This window comes from Eulemur rufifrons, chromosome 17 (genome assembly GCF_041146395.1).
Source record: "Eulemur rufifrons isolate Redbay chromosome 17, OSU_ERuf_1, whole genome shotgun sequence".
Taxonomy (NCBI): Eukaryota; Metazoa; Chordata; class Mammalia; order Primates; family Lemuridae; genus Eulemur; species Eulemur rufifrons.
The window spans coordinates 42,516,839-42,537,266 of NC_090999.1; the positions used below are offsets into that span (position 1 = coordinate 42,516,839).

General features: G+C 33.1%; 1 protein-coding gene across 1 annotated transcript in view; it reads right to left on the bottom strand.

The window, feature by feature from the left end:
* ADAMTS6 (ADAM metallopeptidase with thrombospondin type 1 motif 6) overlaps window positions 1-20,428 on the bottom strand; it is a 261,874-nt gene that overhangs the window by 89,861 nt on the left and 151,585 nt on the right. Inside the window, exons 10-11 of the mRNA XM_069492484.1 lie at window positions 18,884-19,025; window positions 3,492-3,599 (exon numbers count right to left, since the gene is read on the bottom strand). Of these exons, the coding sequence (XP_069348585.1) occupies window positions 3,492-3,599; window positions 18,884-19,025 (250 nt within the window). The remainder of the gene's footprint in view (window positions 1-3,491; window positions 3,600-18,883; window positions 19,026-20,428) is intronic.

A 20,428-nucleotide genomic window follows, 5' to 3' on the forward strand; every position in this document is an offset into this window, starting at 1 on the left:
AAATTAGAGGCAGTACAGAGGGGCAAAGATTTCAAATCTGGAATCAGAAAGACCTGGGCTGGAATCTCAACTATGCCATTAAATTGCTGTGTAATCAATCCCAGGCTCTTAAGTCTTACTTTTCTCATCTGTAAAATGGAGTTAAAACAGTACCCACCTCATAGGATTTTTGTTAATATTAAACAGAAGAATGGCTGTAAAGCACCTAGCAATATGTGCCTGGTACAGTGTAAGTACTTATAAAATATTCATTATCATTGTCATCATTGTTACTCGGAATGTCAACTATTTTTAGATAGCAAGTATACAGACTAACTGCACAAAGTTGACTAGATCAATTGAAAATTCCATTTAATTTTGCCACTAGATCTTTACTAGCTGTTTGCATAGCTGTTTTGCTTTGGGTCAAAATTCTGAACTCTTGTTTAATTTCCAGATGATACAGCACTAAGGGTAAAAAAATCTGCATCTGGCAACAACAACAAAAAAATGCTTCTCTCTTAAGGAAAAAAAAATAACAGACATTAACATCAACAACAATTTATACAGGTGATAACGTGTTAAATATAGTTAGTAAAAGATAAATAAAAAATAAATTAAGATGTGTTCAGCTCACATGTCTAATTCTTGAAGAGTTTTTTTTTTTTCCCCCCCTTAAACTTGCAAGTTGATTTAGTTCTCTGAAAGCTTCTTCATAAATTCAAAGTTAATGATAGGGATATTTTAAGGGTCGTTTAGTGCTATATCATTTTCCTTTCTAGAAGTCTGCATTTCTATTTGTTTTTTCATTCCTTCATTCATTCATTCATTTATTCTAAGACTTGTTAGTGCCATTCCTAAAACTATCTTTCATGTCTTTGGAAGAATGACAATTATTTGTTTTGTAGTTTAATTTTAGATGGTGATATCCAATATATTGACCTTAGTGATAGTACACTCTTTTTTTTCTTTGCTTTTGCTTTCTTTCTTTCTTTTTTTTTTTTAAACAACAACAACAACAACGACAACAACCTGGGAATGATAGTACACTCTTATGTTGTGAATATAAATGACCCCCTGACACACAAACTTTGCTACACTCACAAGGTTCTTAAACAGTTTTTCACGGAGCCCACAAAGGTATGTCAAGAGCTGGCAAAGGCCCCCAGACAGGGTAAGGGGCAGGCAAGGACTTTTTAAACTATAGCATTTCCATTTTTTCAAATACATGTATTAGAGTTCTATAGACTTCATTTGAAGCAAAGATTTAGGGATCAAAAAGTTGACAACCATTAACCTAGAATAAGAATGTGAATCTTTAGAAATCAAATACATTTTACTCCATTTTATTCACTTTCTCTTATCTGTGCTTATTCTTATTTATGCTTAGAATAATTATATTTCCCCTCTATTTGCTTATCTAAATTTAAATCAACACTGTTAGCTTTAATATTATTTGAGAGTATTTTCTAAGTATCTCTCAAATTGTAATTTCTAAGAAATATGTCATCTCTATCATATATATGCATATAGCTATAAGATATGACATTTGGCTGGATGCAGTGGCTCACACCTGTAATCCCAGCACTTTGGGAGGCCAAGGTGGAGGATCGCTTGAGGCCAGGAGTTGGAGACCAGCTTGGGCAACATAGCAAGACCCTGTCTCTACAAAAAATGAAAAAATTAGCCGGGCACAGTGGCACACATCTATAGTCCTAGCTACTTGGGAGACTGAGGCAGGAGGATCACTTGAGCCCAGGAGTTTGAAACTGCAGTGATCTATGACTGCACCACTGCACTCGAGACCCTGTCTCCAAATTAAAAAACGTAATACATTTGAGGGTCCTGCTATTAAGCATAAATGATAAGATATTAAATATGTGTTACCATATAAATGATTGGTGGAGTTGAGCTATGTGTTCTCAGCCACTACACGTGGTTTACTTATTTGAAGTGATTACATAATTTATAGAATGCTTATAGGAGGGCTCTGAGGTATTTAAAAGAATAAATTATTTATGCTTTTGGTTAAAAAATAAAGTAAGATAAAAAGAGACAACAGACCTAGTGATATAGTAGTATTACTCTAGGCAAATAGAAACTGGACCATGGACTAGATCACAACAATAATAATCAATGGCAAATAAGGAAAGATTCTCACTATGACTTTCCCTCCTTATAGTTGTATATTTCTTCTAAGTACAGATTGATGTAAATTGCTACTTGTCGCTGACAAGAATTACTGGTTCCAAAACAAACAATAAATTGTTCAACAATGCAGTTTCTAATATTTCCTATTACTTAGTGAAAAAAATAGAAGGAATTTTTGGTAGTGTGTGAATTTCTCTGTATTTTTATTGGCTACTTATAAAATCTGAAAAAAAAGATCCTTAATCCTTTTTAAATGACCCTATCAATTCATATATTTAGCATAATTTACCAACATTTCCAAACTCAGCATGGAAAAGCCATCAACATGGCACTAGGTCATGGGTTCTGAATGAAGCCGTCAGCAAGGATTAATAAACTGTGACAGCTGCCCAAAAGCTTTCATTCTTTTTATTTAAACATCAGATTGCAAGCTGAAATTCAGTGAAATCCTTGTTGAAACTTGCCCAGCTAACATGGAAGAAGTCAGAACTGAGAACAGATGACAGCAGTAGTTATTATTGCAAACTCAGTCCATAGCAATAAATTCTAAAGTTTACATTTACATATATAGCAATTTCTAGAGAATTTCAGGAATAGCATACAAACTATTTCTATCTGTTATTTATTTAAACAATTTTTTTTGGTTTCTGGTTTTTTGTTTCTTTCAGGGACAGAGTCTTGCTATGTATATTGCCTAGGCTTGATCCAAACACTTAGGCTCAAGCAATCCTCTCACCTCAGCCTCCCAAGTAGCTGGGACTACAGGTGCATGTGACCATGCCCAGCTTGTTTAAACAATTCTTAATCATGATATTTCGAAAATTAGACTGATAAAACTAAAATTGTTTAGCTCTAATTTCTATGCTCAATAAATTATTTAATTTTTCTCCTACTATTATATTAGTCCATTCTCTCATACTACAATTTAAAAGTGACTTTAGTTAGACTATGGTTATAGTCTATTTTTGGGTCATGTAATTTTCCTGGGAATTATTTCTCAGAAAAAACTAGACTATATTATGTGACTAAACCAACTGTATTTATAGTATACTAAATACATACTCCGTTATATGACTAAACAGACTATATATTGTTGTTGGATTTTTTCTGGTACAAATATAACATACACACATCAACATAAAGGTGAAACTGACCCATGAAATAGTTACCAACTATAATTTCCTAAATCATGCATTTTTGCAGATATCAACATATAATACTTAACCCATTGGGCTAGAGATTTACTATTTTTAAGTACATTTAAAATTAATACATAAGATTTCCTAGTGGTTGAATATCAGCACCAGAAATTTATCAGTTTAGTATACATGTCCAATAGCTAGTAAATCTTTTGAGCTTACCCCTTTTTCAATATTCCCAGTTTGACACAGTGTCCCCTCAGCTGCTGGAATACTGTTGGTGACACAGCGGTTGCTTTTGCTGAGGCACCAGAGCTCTCTACACACTTCCTAGGAAAGAAGGCAAAAGCAAGTTGATCAGAAATAGAGACTAAAATCATGTCCAATTCTTTCCTAAAATACACTCATAGTCACTCAGCACTAGTTTAAAAAGAGATCCTACCTAGTTCTCTTGCTGCTGCTGAAGCATCAGAGATGAGGATTCTGGTGGAGATTCTTATGGAAGATGGGTTACTCATTTTGCAGAATCATTTAGACATTTGTTTTTATGATTCTTAGTGGGTAAAGTGTAACTTAGCTTTTACTATTTTTTTTTTTTTTTTTTTGAGACAGAGTCTCACTCTGTTGCCCAGGCTAGAGTGAGTGCCGTGGCGTCAGCCTAGCTCACAGCAACCTCAAACTCCTGAGCTCAAGCGATCCTCCTGTCTCAGCCTCCCGAGTAGCTGGGACTACAGGCATGCGCCACCATGCCCGGCTAATTTTTTCTATATATATTTTTAGCTGTCCATATAATTTCTTTCTATTTTTTTAGTAGAGGTGGGGTCTCGCTCTTGCTCAGGCTGGTCTCGAACTCCTGAGCTCAAACGATCCGCCCACCTCGGCCTCCCAGAGTGCTAGGATTACAGGCGTGAGCCACCGCGCCCGGCCTCAGCTTTTACTATTGATTAGGATCTTTTTTACAATATTGCACAAACATTTCATTAATATAGAGGAATAGGGAGAAATAATAAATACATAGAAAGAAAATATATGTTTATTACACTCAAGAATATACAATAGCGCAAACTTACCAATTACTAATAAAGTGATGCCAGGTGAATGATTTCCTTGACCTACTATAATACTCAAAGACAATTTTAAAATAGAAAAAAGAAGAAAGATCATGGGAATGGATTGGAATATATGAACTTAAAGAAATGTGAAGTAGATTTTGGAGTAATTTCTAAAGTTCATATATGCCTAAGAACAATCTAGCAATGTTATTTTCAGTCCATCAATGTAGCCTACCTCCATGAAAGGGAACTTTGGTTTTGAAGAAATGCTGCCTTTTATGGCATGTTTTGAATGTTGTTTGGAGCTGTCTTATCTCCTTTATATTTTTCACTATCCTACCTCAACACTGAAGAATTACAACACTTATTCTATTATTGAACAATATTTTGTTCATACTATGATTCTCAAATAAACTGTTCAATATTATCCCTAAGTGTTTCAACTTAACAGCTCCCCAAAAACTTAACTCTTGAAGAAAATACTCAAAATTTTCAGCTTCTTTTTATATATCATCACTGACCAGCATCATTACTGGTGTTATAACTTTTAAATTTAAACTAGAACTATTTAGTTTTTTATATATATACTTATAATAAAAATATGATAATATAGGAATGCAAAAATAAATTCATATGTAACATTTAATCCCTTTGATTTTATTCCCCAGCTGATCTTTTAACTCTCAAAACACAATTATAAGAACTTTTATCACATTAACACAATTCAGAGATAAGGTAGTAAGATATTGAAATAACTAATTAACCAGTCCTACAAATAGAAATGCCCCAGAGTATAACAAACTGAGGGGATTTCTTTTGACCCCTCTTTAAGGTGCCCCCCACCAAGCAGAGAGATGTATAATGTCTACTAGGCTTTAAAATACTTAAAAATTTTTAAATTCCATTTGGAGAATTAGTGAGTGAGAAGAGAAACAAACATTAGAAAAGTAGATACTATAGATCATAATACAAACATAAAACTTTCCTGTTTTTATAATCCAATTTATTACAAAATCCACTTTAATTTTTTCAAAGTTTTGGTTTCTGTTTTAAGAGAGTTTATATTACTTTATTCTTCTTTTTCTATAGATTTTTTTAAGTTTATGTTCCTAAGTATATTGTTTTAGTTTAATATTTAAAAAGCAGTAGGAATAACATTTAAGGGCTTTAAAATATTGTCTCATGTACCACAAATCTACACAAATCCTAAGAAAAAAGTATTTACAAAAACAGAGAAGCATTAATAGAGATTAATACAGTGATTATGAAAACTTTTTATCTATAGTCCTGGATGATACTCCTGATCTTGTGTGATCTTAATTAGGTTAAAATCTTACTTTAGACAAAAGTAAAAGAAGCCTAAAGTTTACTTTAGACAGAACTATGCAATCAAAATTCTATCACTGAAAAGGACAACATTTATAAACATCTATCAGGAAAACATATTATTTGGCCAGGTTACAAAAACTTTCTTTCCCAAAAGCACCTTGAAAATCCCTATCCAAAGCAGCAAGTGCTCAAAATACTTTTTTCAAAGCCTTAATCTCAAGATTAACAGAGCCCTCTTAACTTTTAGAGAATTATGCATTTTCAAAGTTAGATTCACACTTCTAACAGGATTTTGTTACCTTGGTGGGCCTCCAGGGAGTTGAATTTTGCTAGAGCATTAACTTCTTACAGATTACTGTTTAAAGTATGGGACTACAAATCTATGTTGGGAAGCACTCCCAAGATGTTAAACTAGTCAAAGAGAAGGCTCCGAAGAGTTTTCAAACAGATTTTGCATTGGAATCTCAACTTGAATAAGAAAGATTTAAAGATTTTGATATCCAATTCAGGAAGATTTCACAAGATTATATTAAAAAAAGGATACTCTCTTGAAAGATAAAAAGCAAGAAAATTTCATTTCATGCCAATAATCAGTAAGTATATTCCCTAAAAGAATTTGATGATAATTTCACACTTTCAGAAATAGCCTTCTTTCTCTAAGCTGAATCCTAGAACATGGATGATGTTTGCATAGGTATATCAGTTTCATTTACACATTTATTAACATATTTGTTGCTGAATAAGCAATCTAAGGTGGGTTCCAACCTCTAATAAAGCTAAAGGCATGGTGAAATTTTTACCTCGTGAAAAATTTGTAGAGCAACCATCATAGTAGGCAGATTAATTTCCCTAAATAAAAGATAGAAGTGATGGGGTATAGTTAGTGAGAGAAAATGATGATTTTTTTCTTTTTCTTTTTTTTTTTTTTTGACTAGCCACTAGCCTAGCTCTAGAGGAGCAGTTCTCTTTCACATACTTATGATTCCTATTAGGAGAAGGTAAGATTTATTGAGATTAGTTTCATGACCTCTATGACCTAATAAATCATCATCTGTGTGTTAGGGCTCCTTCTGTAATCCTAAATTTCATTTGGGGAAAACTCTCTAGGGGAAATTTGGGTCTTTGTGCTTGCCCTTTAGTTTAAAGAAGGAGAGAAAAGTTATCAACAGTCCCCACTAAGGGACATTGCTCTGACATGACACTGAAAATTTGAAATGCAACCTCTAATTTTATGGGGTAAACTTCTAATCAATTAGGAGGATTGCCTGGCAATACAAAAATAACAGCATTTTCCTCCACTCATTCAAGAATATTCACTGAGAATCTATTATGCACCAGGAATTATGTTAGTGTTATAAAAACTAATACTATCACTTAGAATTTATGGGAACTTGAGAGAAGGTAGAGTATAGTCAGACATGTACCTCAAATGCCATGGATTGGTATTCTATGATAACTGCTATGATAAAGTTTTTAATATTGTATGACAAAATTAGAAGAATGATGTCAATGTGGTCAGGTTTTTTCATAAAAATAAAATATTTTATTTTAACAGGCTGTCCTTAAGTTTTATTCTTTTTACTTTGTTGATGCTACTATAGACTGTAAGACTCCCAACAGCAAGGTCTGTGTGCTTATGGCAGTCATTATAAAATGTTCCTTCTTGGCAAAATTATAATTTGGTATCCCTATCTTGGTCTGCCAGTTTTTTGAGGGAAATTTTTCTTGCCTATAAATGTCTAAAAGTTTGTGAACAACTCACTGCCCAAGTAAAATAGTCAATGTTTACTTAGATATATTTATGTGTTTACCAGTGCCTTTAATGACAATTGCTTCTTACATCCCACCACTATCTTCTGAATTCAATTTCTTTCTTTTTGACATACATCCTTTAGTAGTTAATTTAGCCAGGGACTCTTTTTCTTATTTTTCTGAAAATATCTTTATTTTACCCTCATTTTTCAATGCTATTTAAATTGAAGATACAATTCTAGGTTAACATTTATCTTACCACAGCATTTGAAGGTATTAAGTTCATTTTTATATGACCTCTATGGAGGCTGATGAAAATTACTTGTAAATATAACAGCTGTTTCTTTATTATAGTCTTTCCAGTTGCTTTCAAGTTTCTCTTTGTCTTTACTAAAAGTGTAGTTTCATCACTGTATCTAAGTATTCTTTTTATTTATCTACTTGGGATTTATGCTCTGAGGATTTGTACCTTTCCTTGATTCCAAAAAATTATCAGTTATTATTTCTTTTAATATGACTCTTTCCTGTTCTTTCTATTCTTTCTTCTAGAACTCCTTTTCGACTTATAGTGGACCTTCTCATTCTAACCACCATGTCTCTTAACCTCTCTTTTTCTCTTGGAGTGTTCATATTCTTACTTGTCAACTTCATGGTGGATTGTTTTCTCATATTGTTTGTTATTTTGTATTCAAGCTTATCTTCAATGAACATCATTTTTCTTTGAGAATCCAGTGCCTTCTAAGTTATAGAAGTATAGATACCTGCATTTGTTTCTATCATACATCTCAAGGTTTTCACTAAACCAGTTTTCATGTTGATTTATTTGGTCAGCACCATGTAGACTATATAAAGTTTTACTTTGTTCTTATGTAGGTTACAATTCTAGGGCTTCCATTTCTTATGGGAGCCATTTTTTTTCCACTAAAACATTAACACAGTTAAATCCCTGCTGGCATTTGTTCCCAGTATTTCAATCTGCTGATCATTTGCAGCCTTAAACCCAGTGGCTTGTGATGCTTCCTTCTTAGAAATGTTGGGTTTTGAGGGCATTTGTCTACAATAGAGACCACTTTCATAAAAATTAAGAATTGGATCCAGGCTTTAGCTTCTTATCAATTAACTTTTTAAATATAACACAAAAAGGATGTATCTTCACAGCTTCATCATCTATCCTCATGACTTTAATAGAAAGCTTAGTGTTTTGGAAATGAAGCCACTAAGCCATCCACCATGTCCAATAAAAAAGGCCTTTCTGAAGGACTTTCAATTTTTTCTGAGAGTCTTTATATAATGCCATAGACTTTCTCTTTAGCTGTGAAAAAGCCTACCTGATAGCTTCAAATCATTAATATACTAGAAAACAATCACATATGAAAGAACAAGACATGCATTACACTAGTGTCAGTTTCCAATTTGTGAATTGTTCCTGTGTCTCTTTTTATCACATAAACACATGTTATCGCTAAATGGACTAAATTTAATTATTTTTTTCATTTTATTTTACCTAGCATTTTTGTTTTCATACCTGAAGAAGTGATTGTGTTTACCGTGTGTCATGTTTTTGAAACTAAAACTGTTTTCCTAGACTTTAGAAAGTCAATTTTATAAATGACTGGGAAAAATAATATGCATATTAACCTAGAAGAGAAGCCAGTTCAACCAATGGACAAAGGCTACAGGGGAGCAGATTTTAGTTCAATATACAGAAGAACAGTCCAAAGGTCAGAGCTGAAGAACAAGGAACTAAAACTGAAACCCCACCACTGTAGATATAATTAGCACACACTTCATGACCACTTAGCAGGGATGTTGTAGGCAAGAAGAAAAGAAAAAAACTAATACTTTTCAGGGTATACTGTCAAGTACTGTGTTAGGCATATTCATATTTGTATCGCATTTAATAATCATGTCAATCTTCTTAGAAAGTGTGAGAAATTTTAGAATGAGAAAAGTTTAGCAATTTGTTTCAATTCTAACTAAATCTAGATATGAATCAGCTCTGCCTGTTATCAATGCCCAAGATATCTCCACACAATTAAGCTACTTTCCCATTTCTCTTAAATGTATCAGAATTGAATATCATTTCAGGTCAATTAAGGATAATTAGTAAAGGTTTACTCGTATTCTAATATAAAATCTCACTAAATAATCATAATACCCTTCTGTGTTTTACTTTTAAAGTACAATATCTCCAAATTACAACTATTATATACTAATACATAACATTCACTCAATATATGAGCTTAGGCATCAACTTACACATTATTATTATTATTATTGAAACTTCTTTTTTTTTTTTTGAGACAGAGTCTCACTCTGTTGCCCAGGCTAGAGTGCTGTGGCGTCAGCCTAGCTCACAGCAACCTCAAACTCCTGGGCTCAAGCAATCCTTCTGCCTCAGCCTCCCGAGTAGCTGCGATTACGGGCATGTGCCACCATGCTCGGCTAATGTTTTCTATATATTTTTAGTTGTCCAGCTAATTGCTTTCTATTTTTTTAGTAGAGACAGGGTCTTGCTCTTGCTCAGGCTGGTCTCAAACTCCTGAGCTCAAACCATCCTCCCGCCTCAGCCTCCCAGAATGCTAGGATTACAGACGTGAGCCACCGTGCCCAGCCAGAAACTTCTGAATATAATATCACCACTTGTGTTTGGATTTTAAAAAGATACTGTTAACATATTTCACAAAAGTATTCCATAGTCTTCCAAGACATAAGATATTAAAAAATATCCCTACTTATTTAAAATTTTAATATCAACTCCCATATTTCCAGTCTATTTGATTTTTCAGATGAATGACACTATTTGCAAACATTAACAATAGTTTAAAATATTAGCAAATAAGTGGTAATAAAGATACATTTAGAAAATGACCATGAATATGCATAAATAAAAAATAAATGTAAAAAAACAAAAAAGAAAATAGAGTTTTATAGTAATTATCTAATATAAAATAGTTTGCCTAATATGTAGAAAATAACTCTGTAAAGAAGTGAACTAGGGCTCTTTCGATCAGAATAGAACAATTGATTATTTTACAAAGACCCTTTCAGTACAATAAAAGATTAGAATTTATCTTTTCTAATGTTTCCATTCTTTTTAAGTTACTATATATGTTAAAACAGACTAAAAAAATGGGAAGAGAAACCCTTTGATCTACCTAGGAAAATTAAAATCAGTAGTTTACACAAGGGGGGAGTGACATCATAAAAGTACAAAGTCATTTTATAATTACTATATCATTAAATAAAGAAGTATAAGAAGAGAAAATGGTGCCTTTAGTGCTAGATGGATTTTGGGTTTTTTAAAAAAATTTTTAAACAACTTTAGAGACCAAAAAAGAGATATGTACACATTTTTTTGTCCTTGGGAAACCCTAAACCCTATGCCACATTGAGTCCTTGATTCTGAACATGAAACATTCTCTTTGTCCTCATTACCCCTATCAGTAGCACCTCTCAGCAGCTGTTTGCAATAAAGGATCATGACGGTAAAGGGAGAGAGCAGAGCCCCGGAGGTCAGGAGGGAGCATCAATGATTAGAAAGGTTACTTATCATTTGATCACACAAAGGAAAATTGAAAACCAACATATGGTGACCTTATGGCCTGGTTCCAGGTGTTTAGTAGCCATCTGAAGAAAGAAGGATAATGTGCCTTTATTTCTGCCTTAAATAGTTTAATCCTGTTACGTGGGCAATTTAAGTGCAAGAGATGCTAGAAACGCAAAAAACAAACAAACAACTCCTAATCTAGAAATTCAACTTATATAACTAATCAATTTGAAGAGGTTTAAAAACTGATTAAACGGCTAAAAAATGAAATCCCTAAGAAGCAAATGTGGTAAAACTACTGATATTAAAGGACACAAGTGATTATGGACCCATGATTTTGGCTTGGAGTTTATAAAAACTAAAAATCAAATCAACTTTTTTTTAGGTATATGTCTGATAAAAATATATATAAGTATTTACAAATATTTATATATATGTTTGGACTCCAAAAGAATACTGAGTTGCTAAAATACACCCACTCCTTTTATTCCCTAGGTCCATATCAAACCATACTGTAGAATCTTTATACCACCTTAATATCTTCAAGGACAGTGATTCTATAATCTTTCTCAATTTAGCATTCCAATATTTAATAACTTAAGATTCTTCCTAATACTTAATCTACAAACTTCCAGCTGTAAAAATTAAGACTACTTAGGTTTTTTTATGCTCTTGGTAGAAAAGGAGAACAATTTGTTACCAGCAATCAAACTATATATAATAAGTGTTCCACAACCAGAGGATGGGTTGAGGCCAACATTTAGCTTTTTTTTTTATACTACTCACACTCATTTTCTTTAAACTTCCCTTTTATGTACTTCTCTGCATTTCATTACTATCCTCTCCCAAGCTATCTGCATCTCTTAAAAAGTATTGCCAACAGTACCCTAAAAAGATTAGTAAAGGCAACATATAACATACAATCACATGGAAGAATGATTCCCAGTGATAAAGCAATATTGACTTAAATCTTATTTAATTGGTTGGTTAAATAATAAACAAAAGGGAGTAATCATGAAAACATTAAAAACTACAGTCTGAGAGACAAAATATGTCCATCTTTATTAAGAACTCTCCAGGGGGAGGATACCCTGATCAGAGAACTCAACCATCTTATTTCTAGCAGTTACCCTGACTGCAAAGAACTATCATCAGGAAGATATAGTTTGATGACATTATTATTAAAGTTATTAATTAATATATTAATAATCTATGTTATCCCATGTCTTTATTCCATGCTTGACCAAATAACCTTTTTTACTTTTTTGTTTTTTGACACAGAATCTTGCTCTGTTGCCCTGAATAGAGTGCAGTGGCGTCATCGTAGCTCACAGCAACCTCAAACTCTGGGCTCAAGCAATCCTTCTGCCTCAGCCTCCTGAGTAGCTGGGACTACTGGCACACACCATGATGCCCGGCTAATTTTTCTATTTTTAGTAGAGATGGGGTCTTGCTCTTGCTTAGGCTGGTCTCGAACTCCTGAGCTCAAAAAATCCTCCTGCCTCGTCCTCTCAGAGTGCTGGGATTACAGGCGTGAGCCACTGTGCCTAGCCCCAAATAACTTTTGATAATAAATTGGTCTACTGGGCAGATTTTTCAGGTGAGAAAATGTGCAGATTTCAGTATTTTCAATGAATATAAAGTGTGTGGCTGTATTTCTTACCATAAATTAATAAATCCAAATATACATATATATTTACTCCTTTGATCTTTTATTTCTAATATTAAATTCTAAAAACCTCTCATCACTTAAAGTTTGGAATAAATATGGTACCCAGCCATTTGCAGATTCTTCTTTCATTAATCATTTAATTGAGGTATGTATGTAGAAGAGAAAATTTTCCAGTTTGATGATCTATAAGTAAAATATAACCCTTGCTACAAACACATTTCCCCTGGAAAGATTAAAAATTAACTAGAAGTCTTAAAGTTTTCAAAGTTATGTCGTATTTTCTTTCTATAGGTTCTTTTACGTTTCTACCACAACACAGAGACTCTGCGATCTTAAAGTCAAAATTATGGAGCCTACACACCTTTACACATAAACACCTTCATTCACCTCATTAATGAGTTACCGCGCAGCACCCACTAGTATAAAGAGAATGAATTTACATATACCTAGAAAAGCAAGGGCACTGCTACATTGGAATATCATCAGTAGCAGAGCTGCTTTAGTACTCTGTGTAGGGTATGTGGAGGGGAAGAGAAAACAGAAAACAGGACGACACAGGTCACTTTACAAAAGCCTTTACTTTTACAGCATGGTTTTTCCAGATTACATAATTAAATTTGTTTCCTAAGACATAATGTATTTTAGAAATTCTGTGATTTTTTTTTTTGTACATCAATAAACTCTCTTGGTCTCATTCATCAAAAACATTACAATAGTTTCTCACTGCTTTTAAGATAAAAACCTAGAATCCTTAAACATGGCCTATAAGGTCCAAAGTTGGACTTGGTTCCTACCTTCTCCTGTTTCATTTATGTGGTATTTGTTTGAGCGCATCAGCCTGTGGCCTTCTCTCAGCTCTTCAAATACACAGCCTCAGGGTCTTCACAAAGTTCCTGCCTCCTACTATCTCTTCATCAGATAACTCTTCTCACTCAACTATTTATCAAATATTTACTGAGTTCCTATATGAACCAGGCATTGAGCTACTCACTATACAAATAGCCATAAACAAGTCAGATGGAATCCTTCCCCTCTCAGAAATTACAACCCTATCACAATTATCAGTCCATTCACTCAATAAGTATTTATTGAGCCCCTACCATGAGCCAGGCATTGTTCTAGGCACTGGCAATATAGCAGTGAATGAAAGAGACAAAATCTCTGTCCCCAAAGAAAATATATTCTACTGGAGAAGACAGCAATAAGCAAGATGAACAAGTAAAATATACAGTATGCCAGAATGTGATAAATGTTAAGAGGAAGAAATCAAGCAAGGAAAACAATGGGAATTTTGTGTGGGGATGTGCATGGATGTGTGCATGTGCTTATGGACATGTACAATTTTAGGTAAGGTTGTCAGGGAAGGCCTCATCTAGAAGATCACATTTAAATAATTAATGATAATCCAATAAGCAAAACTATTATAGATTTTAATAACTGCTTTGAAGGAAATAAACTGCATGATGTGAAAGAGAGTAACTAGGAGAAGCCTTTTTATAGAAAACAATCAGACAGAGGCATGTATGAAGAGAAACTGGCATTTGAGCTGAGACTGAAACTGAACGGTGGGATTGAGTCAATGTTACCCTTGGAGTATTTTAATATGCTCCTAAAAGTAAAAAAGGCTCAGATTCTCCTAAAGTAGTACCAGCATTATCAACTATACAAGAATGGTATCACAGATGACAGATATTCATAGAGCATATAAAGCATTTATTGAATGTCTGTCTGCCATGTGACAGGTAAATGAAAGGCACTTTGCATGCTTGTCATATTCTACTGTTATCCGAAGCTTACAATTTGGCTGCTGTTCACTGAAAAAAAGTGTCCAAGACTAGGTAAAATTTATCAATGGTCAGTTTGAGGTCATAAGTAATAGTTTATGGTAAACATATTTTTTATTTAAAATATTCTTCTAACATTAACTGCCATGTGAGTTGTATTTAACTCATGCTAGTTTTGAGGCCAGAGTCTCATGAAGCATATGTAACTCATGTCTCTTTACTTTGAGCTCTGTAAACTATTTTTCAAGCTGCAAATAACTCATGCACAGAAAACAATAAAAAAATAACAATTTTTTCATTAAATTAGAAAGGATTGTTTTATTTTCGAAGTTTGTATTCTATTTTCGTAATAAAACACTGTGGCCCCAGGGAAAAAAAATTTTTTTCTAGTGTGGCAGTCAATGTGTTAAAAATATTCTGTTTGTGAAATCAAGTATTAGATCATGTGCTCCCATTTATGGTTCAGAATACATGGTCCATTGATAAAACATTACTCAGTTCTACATTAAGCAATAACAATGTACAACACACTATTATATATTTATGTGCTCGTAAGTCCACGTAAACACTAACAAACTTCACAGGTAACAAAAATTCTCCATAAATTAAACAAAGCTGTGTCTATAAAATTTCTCTGCTTTTGTGACCTTAAATCTATCTGTAGATGAACAATCATCTCTTGATGGTTAACAGTAAATTATGTACTGGATATTGTTTTCCTATACTAAACCATTAAGTATATTTGGAAATAATATTTGGGATATGATTTAAAATGACATGATAAAGAAATAAAGAGCTAAGCCTGAAGCTCAACCCTGAATTAATCTATGCTCTTCGGGAAACATTCAAAAGATTACCCACAGCCCCTGAATTATATAGGCTCATTAGTAACTTCCTTTCCAAATTTAAACTTACTGTTACTACTGCAATATGCTTTTTGTCAATTCAGTTTTCACAATTCTTTTCTAGTAAGAACAAGGAGACTAATGGAAAACGGAAGAAAAGTGAGACAACAGATTCTACAGAGTTTTACAGCAAAGAGTTTGTTACTCCAACTAGGCAAAGAAACATTTCTTGGGCATACTGACACTACTGTTTTATTTGTAATATATTTCTATCCAGGAATCATCCAAGTCCCCTTAGAAATCTACTAACATAGCTAGGAGATATTTTTAGATGACCTAATAGGAATATAGCTTTGCATGCTGCTTGTATGTACTTGCATCTTACCTTAAAAAAGTTCTACCTCCTTATATAAGGTAAAAGAAAATAAATCTACTCAAATCGAAGACTCAGTGTTTCAGACACCTGAGAATTTATGACCCTAAAGAATAAGTTTAGAAAATGTCTCCTAAATCACCTTTTTTACCAAAAAAGACTGGGACAAGATGGGCAGTTTTGAGAAGATTTTTAGTAACAGACACTACCTGATGAAAACCGAATAACAACTATCTTCCGAAACAAAATACATTTGCTACTTTTATTTTTTTTAACATAACTACTATACCTAGTAGAAAACAGAACTGACAGATATAGGCCTTTTTTTTTTTTTAACTTTGGAATAGGTAAATCACATTCTGTATTTTTAGTTTCCTAATTTATAAAATATAATAAAATAATTATGATTTTTATCAATGCATTCTGAAGAATCTCAGGGAAAAGTCACTATGTAAATACCAGAAATTATATATTATTTATAGATTACTACATTATTCAACTATATTAGTCTGTATATTGTATAGTATTGTTTTGTTATTTGTATTTATAGCCATTACAATCTCCTCCCAACTTCAACTGGAATTTAAGAACACATAGAAAATAAAAATAGATGATATACAAAGATAACAGTTGAAAATGGTTGCTCTGAGTAAAATAAAATAGAAAATTTTTCACATAAATCCCCACATGTAACTAACATGTATATTAATGAACCTACTCATTAAGAATTCAAGCAAGACTTTTCATAACTGCAGATGTAATCATTGGTAACCCAGCAATGAGTACCTGAAGACCAAAGTAGAAGAAATGGAAAGCTGATCACTGCTGTAGTTATGGATCATGCTATATATAGTTGTTTTAAAATCTTCCCTGACATCATAAGAGACGTGCTAGTTGAAAGAGGAATCATTTCATGATTATTTAACACCATATGTATCCTCTCCTGAAAAGGCCACAGTGTTCTCCTAAATCTATAACAATTGTATTCAGAGTTCATCTCAGCATATGCTCCACTCAGACAGCTATCTAAATCATGGCTGGCGTGTTCTTCCCTTTAGTTACCACCTGAAGCACGCCTTGCTTACCTGACTGGACTTCAACCTTCAAAGCCACGATTGTTTACTGAAGTAGTATTTAGAATTGTTTTAAAACTTTAGGGATTCAATAGATAAAACCCAGTATGGGTTTAGATGTTACCAATTGTGTAAACCCAATTTTTCAGGCACACTTCAAAAGGTGGGAGTGATTATAAAGATTCTATTATGACTCAATAAACTTTGCTAGCAACATATAGCACTTTAAAAAATATCATAAGCATTTTCATATAGTACATGAGTCAGGGGAAACCATTATTTTGCTGTAAATCGAAGTGAAAAGGTTCATGATAAAATACATGAAATTGTATAGAGGTCTGTAAGATGCTAGTGTCTTTCCCCAAGTTTCCTAATTTTATATCTATTACAAAAGTCTTTGCAAACATATTAAGAATCTAAAAGTAGAACATGAAGAACATAATGGAAAATATACAATTTTGTACTGTTTATATCATTTCAAATCAATTGGTCTGAACTGAATGAGATATACAAATACACTGAGGTGAATCAAGTCAATTTTTTATTAATTTCTTTAACCCTGTTTCTAATAGAAAAACTAAAATGTAGATTAACTATTTCATTTGCTAACAAAGAAATGAGAGACAGATAAGAATAATCTAACAGAAAATCTCTAATCAATTGATCATGAATTTCAACCTATCTATCTACAAGTACATACAAAGACTCTGATTAAAGTTTGACTCACTTTTGATGAACAAACAACCTAAGAACAAAAGAAACTAGAACCACACAGAAATAAGAGCAGAAGTCTCTTTACAGAGAAAAAGGAAAGGCCAAAATTTTACTTAGAGTTCTACATATCCAGATAATCACACACAATCTTTCTTTTAAAAAAATCATTCTATTAAGTGAAGTATCCCAAGAATGGAAAAACAAGCACCACATGTACTCACCAGCAAACTGGTTTCCTTGAGTGCACACTTGGGATTAACACCAATTGGGTATCGGACAGAGGTCGGGGCTGGGTGGAAGGGATGGGTGTATACCTACCTGATGAGTGCGTGCGCACTGCCTGGGGAATGGACACGATTGAAGTTCTGACTGGGGGGGATGGGGTGGGGGGAGGGGAGGAGTGCACACCTACATGATGAGTGTGATGTGCACTGTCTAGGGAATGGACACAACTGAAGCTCAGACTCGGGGGCATGGGGAGGCATGGGCAATGTATATAGCCTGATCTTTTGTACCCCCTTAATGAGCTGAAAAACAAACAAAAAATTAAAAAAAAAAAAAATCACTTCCCTTTGTACTGTTCCCAAGAGGAATAGCTGGTTCAGTACAATGAGTATATTGTTTAGTCTTAATTACTTTAAAACTTAATTCCTTTTATTGTTATTATTTTTTAAAAGGGATTTAAAAGACTATTTGCATAAAAATAGGAACCAATCCTTTAAACTTATTTCTTAAACCTGAATATTTCTGGCAAACAATGACATTTTAAAATCTTATTTCTTCATTCAACATACTTATACTGTGGTTCCTATTACGCACATGTCCCTATGTCAGACATTAAAATCTTTCTCTATAAGACTTAAAAGGAATTTTTATGTATTTTCTGATATAGACACTTTGTCATTTTTAGGCAGATGTGCAAAGTAAATTATGATGCCTACATTTTTTTTTTCCACAGCAATTTTTCTGTTTCATTATTTGGGCTAATGTCATATTGTTCCCACTTGGTGGTTGTGTTGGAATGTGGGCAGGGGATGAAGCAACATGAAATGACTCAGTACTAGCAACTATGAATTAAAGTGAAGGCACCTAGCCAATGTAAAAATGCCCTTTAGCCCAATTATAAGAGTACCAGAAAAGGAGGGTGCTGAGGGATTTTAAAATCATAACATTTCAGAAGATAAAATAAAATTGGCATCATAAACTTAAGATTTAAAGAATAAACATATTAGAAGTTATTAAATTCTACCTGCATCACTTATAAGAAATTTGAAACTTGCTTAATTTAGGATTATTCAAACATTTAGAAATAAATATTATACAAATAATAGAAAAAGTGCATGGTCAAAAGCTATATTTAAATCAATGATGTTACTGGATGCAAACTACGTTCTTCATCATTCTCTCTTAACATTTGTGTCATGAAAGAACACATATAAATGACCAAACATAAGGATTAAGACTTCTTACCCCATATTTACATTGGCGGGATGTTGCTCCATACTGGAAACGACATTGCTCATCAGCATCATACACCTGACCTGGGGCCACAGCTGGATAAAGAAAGTCACGCTTGGGAGGCTCATTATCAAGGCAAGTACCACGGCCTGAACTGTTCAACATAAAGGATCAAAGGAAATTAGGTACTCTATGGACTATTTCAGTCACAATTATGAAACCATGTGTTGAGTTCTTTGTTTTAATAATTTGATGCATGAAAAACAATATATTCTCCTGATGTATAATCACATGGCTTTAGTGAAACCTGAAGAAGAGGTCCAAATAGTTTTTGCCAGCACCAAGACACAATAAAAGCATCTTAGACAACAATCTGAAAATGTTATGTTGGCCTTTGATTTAAACTAATTTCTGAAGAAATCAAAACAGAATTTCATATTGCTCTAAGCTTCTTATTTGTTTTCTTTGAAAATATAACCACAGCTGGTAGTAGAATTAAAAACATTAAATGTAGAAAATTAAAAAAAAATTATGGTCATAATCCTTAAAAACCTAATTTATATACTTTCAACCTTGGGCAGAACAAAAGATGCTGTGGTAAGACACATCCATAGGTTCTTGAAGTATTTCACTGATACACAGGCTGAATGACAGATGAGGCCAAGGTCCAAAGTATTCTTCTCAAGTATATTAGAAGTGTTTAGTCTCTCAAAAATTTCATATTTCATCTAGGGTCATCAGAATTGGAAAAGAGAATGTTCTCCTCTCTCTATAATTTCTGCTTTTCAAAGTATGTCTGCACTCAAACATAATATTTTAATTCAGTGGAACAAATAACATAAAGATCGCCAAAAGTCAGACAAAATACCTTAGTTTAAAGAGCTTTAAACTTTGCTAAATATAACTGTTCATTTTTATTTAGTCAGTGTGCATAAAATAGGACAGATGCTTTTTTACTTTCATTTCACATGTGAGTAAGTTAGAATTTTTAAAGAATTCCTATGCCAACATTTAAAAATTTTTTCCAACATTCCTGTCCATTGTGCCAGCACTTGTGTTTTTTTTTTTCCCCAAATCTTTTCCATCCACTTTGCCAAAGGAAAATAATTTCACAAGTAGAAGTTCCTCAACTGTTTTTTAGGACAGTACAAATTTTCATTTATAGATAAATAAGAAAGAACTATGCCTACCAATGAGTTTAATATTCACTTGAAAGTTTATCATATTCTTAAAATGTAAAAGTCAATTTGTTATATAAAAATGTATATTTTCACAGCAGCATATTAATACCTTTTAAAAACTGAACCATACTGTTCCTAAGGTAATGGAGATTCAAAGACCAAAGGGACAGAATATTGACTTCTTCATAGCCTTCTCCTTTCATTTATGCCCTCTTGACTAATTTTTTAATCAACAAAAAATATTTAGATGAAATATTAAATATGGTACTAACATAGGTGGATTATACTATTGGCTATTACAATCACTTCAGGTGCCACTGCTCCAGGTATCTAACAAACAACCTTGTTTTAACCCAGTTATCCAGTTTTCATAACA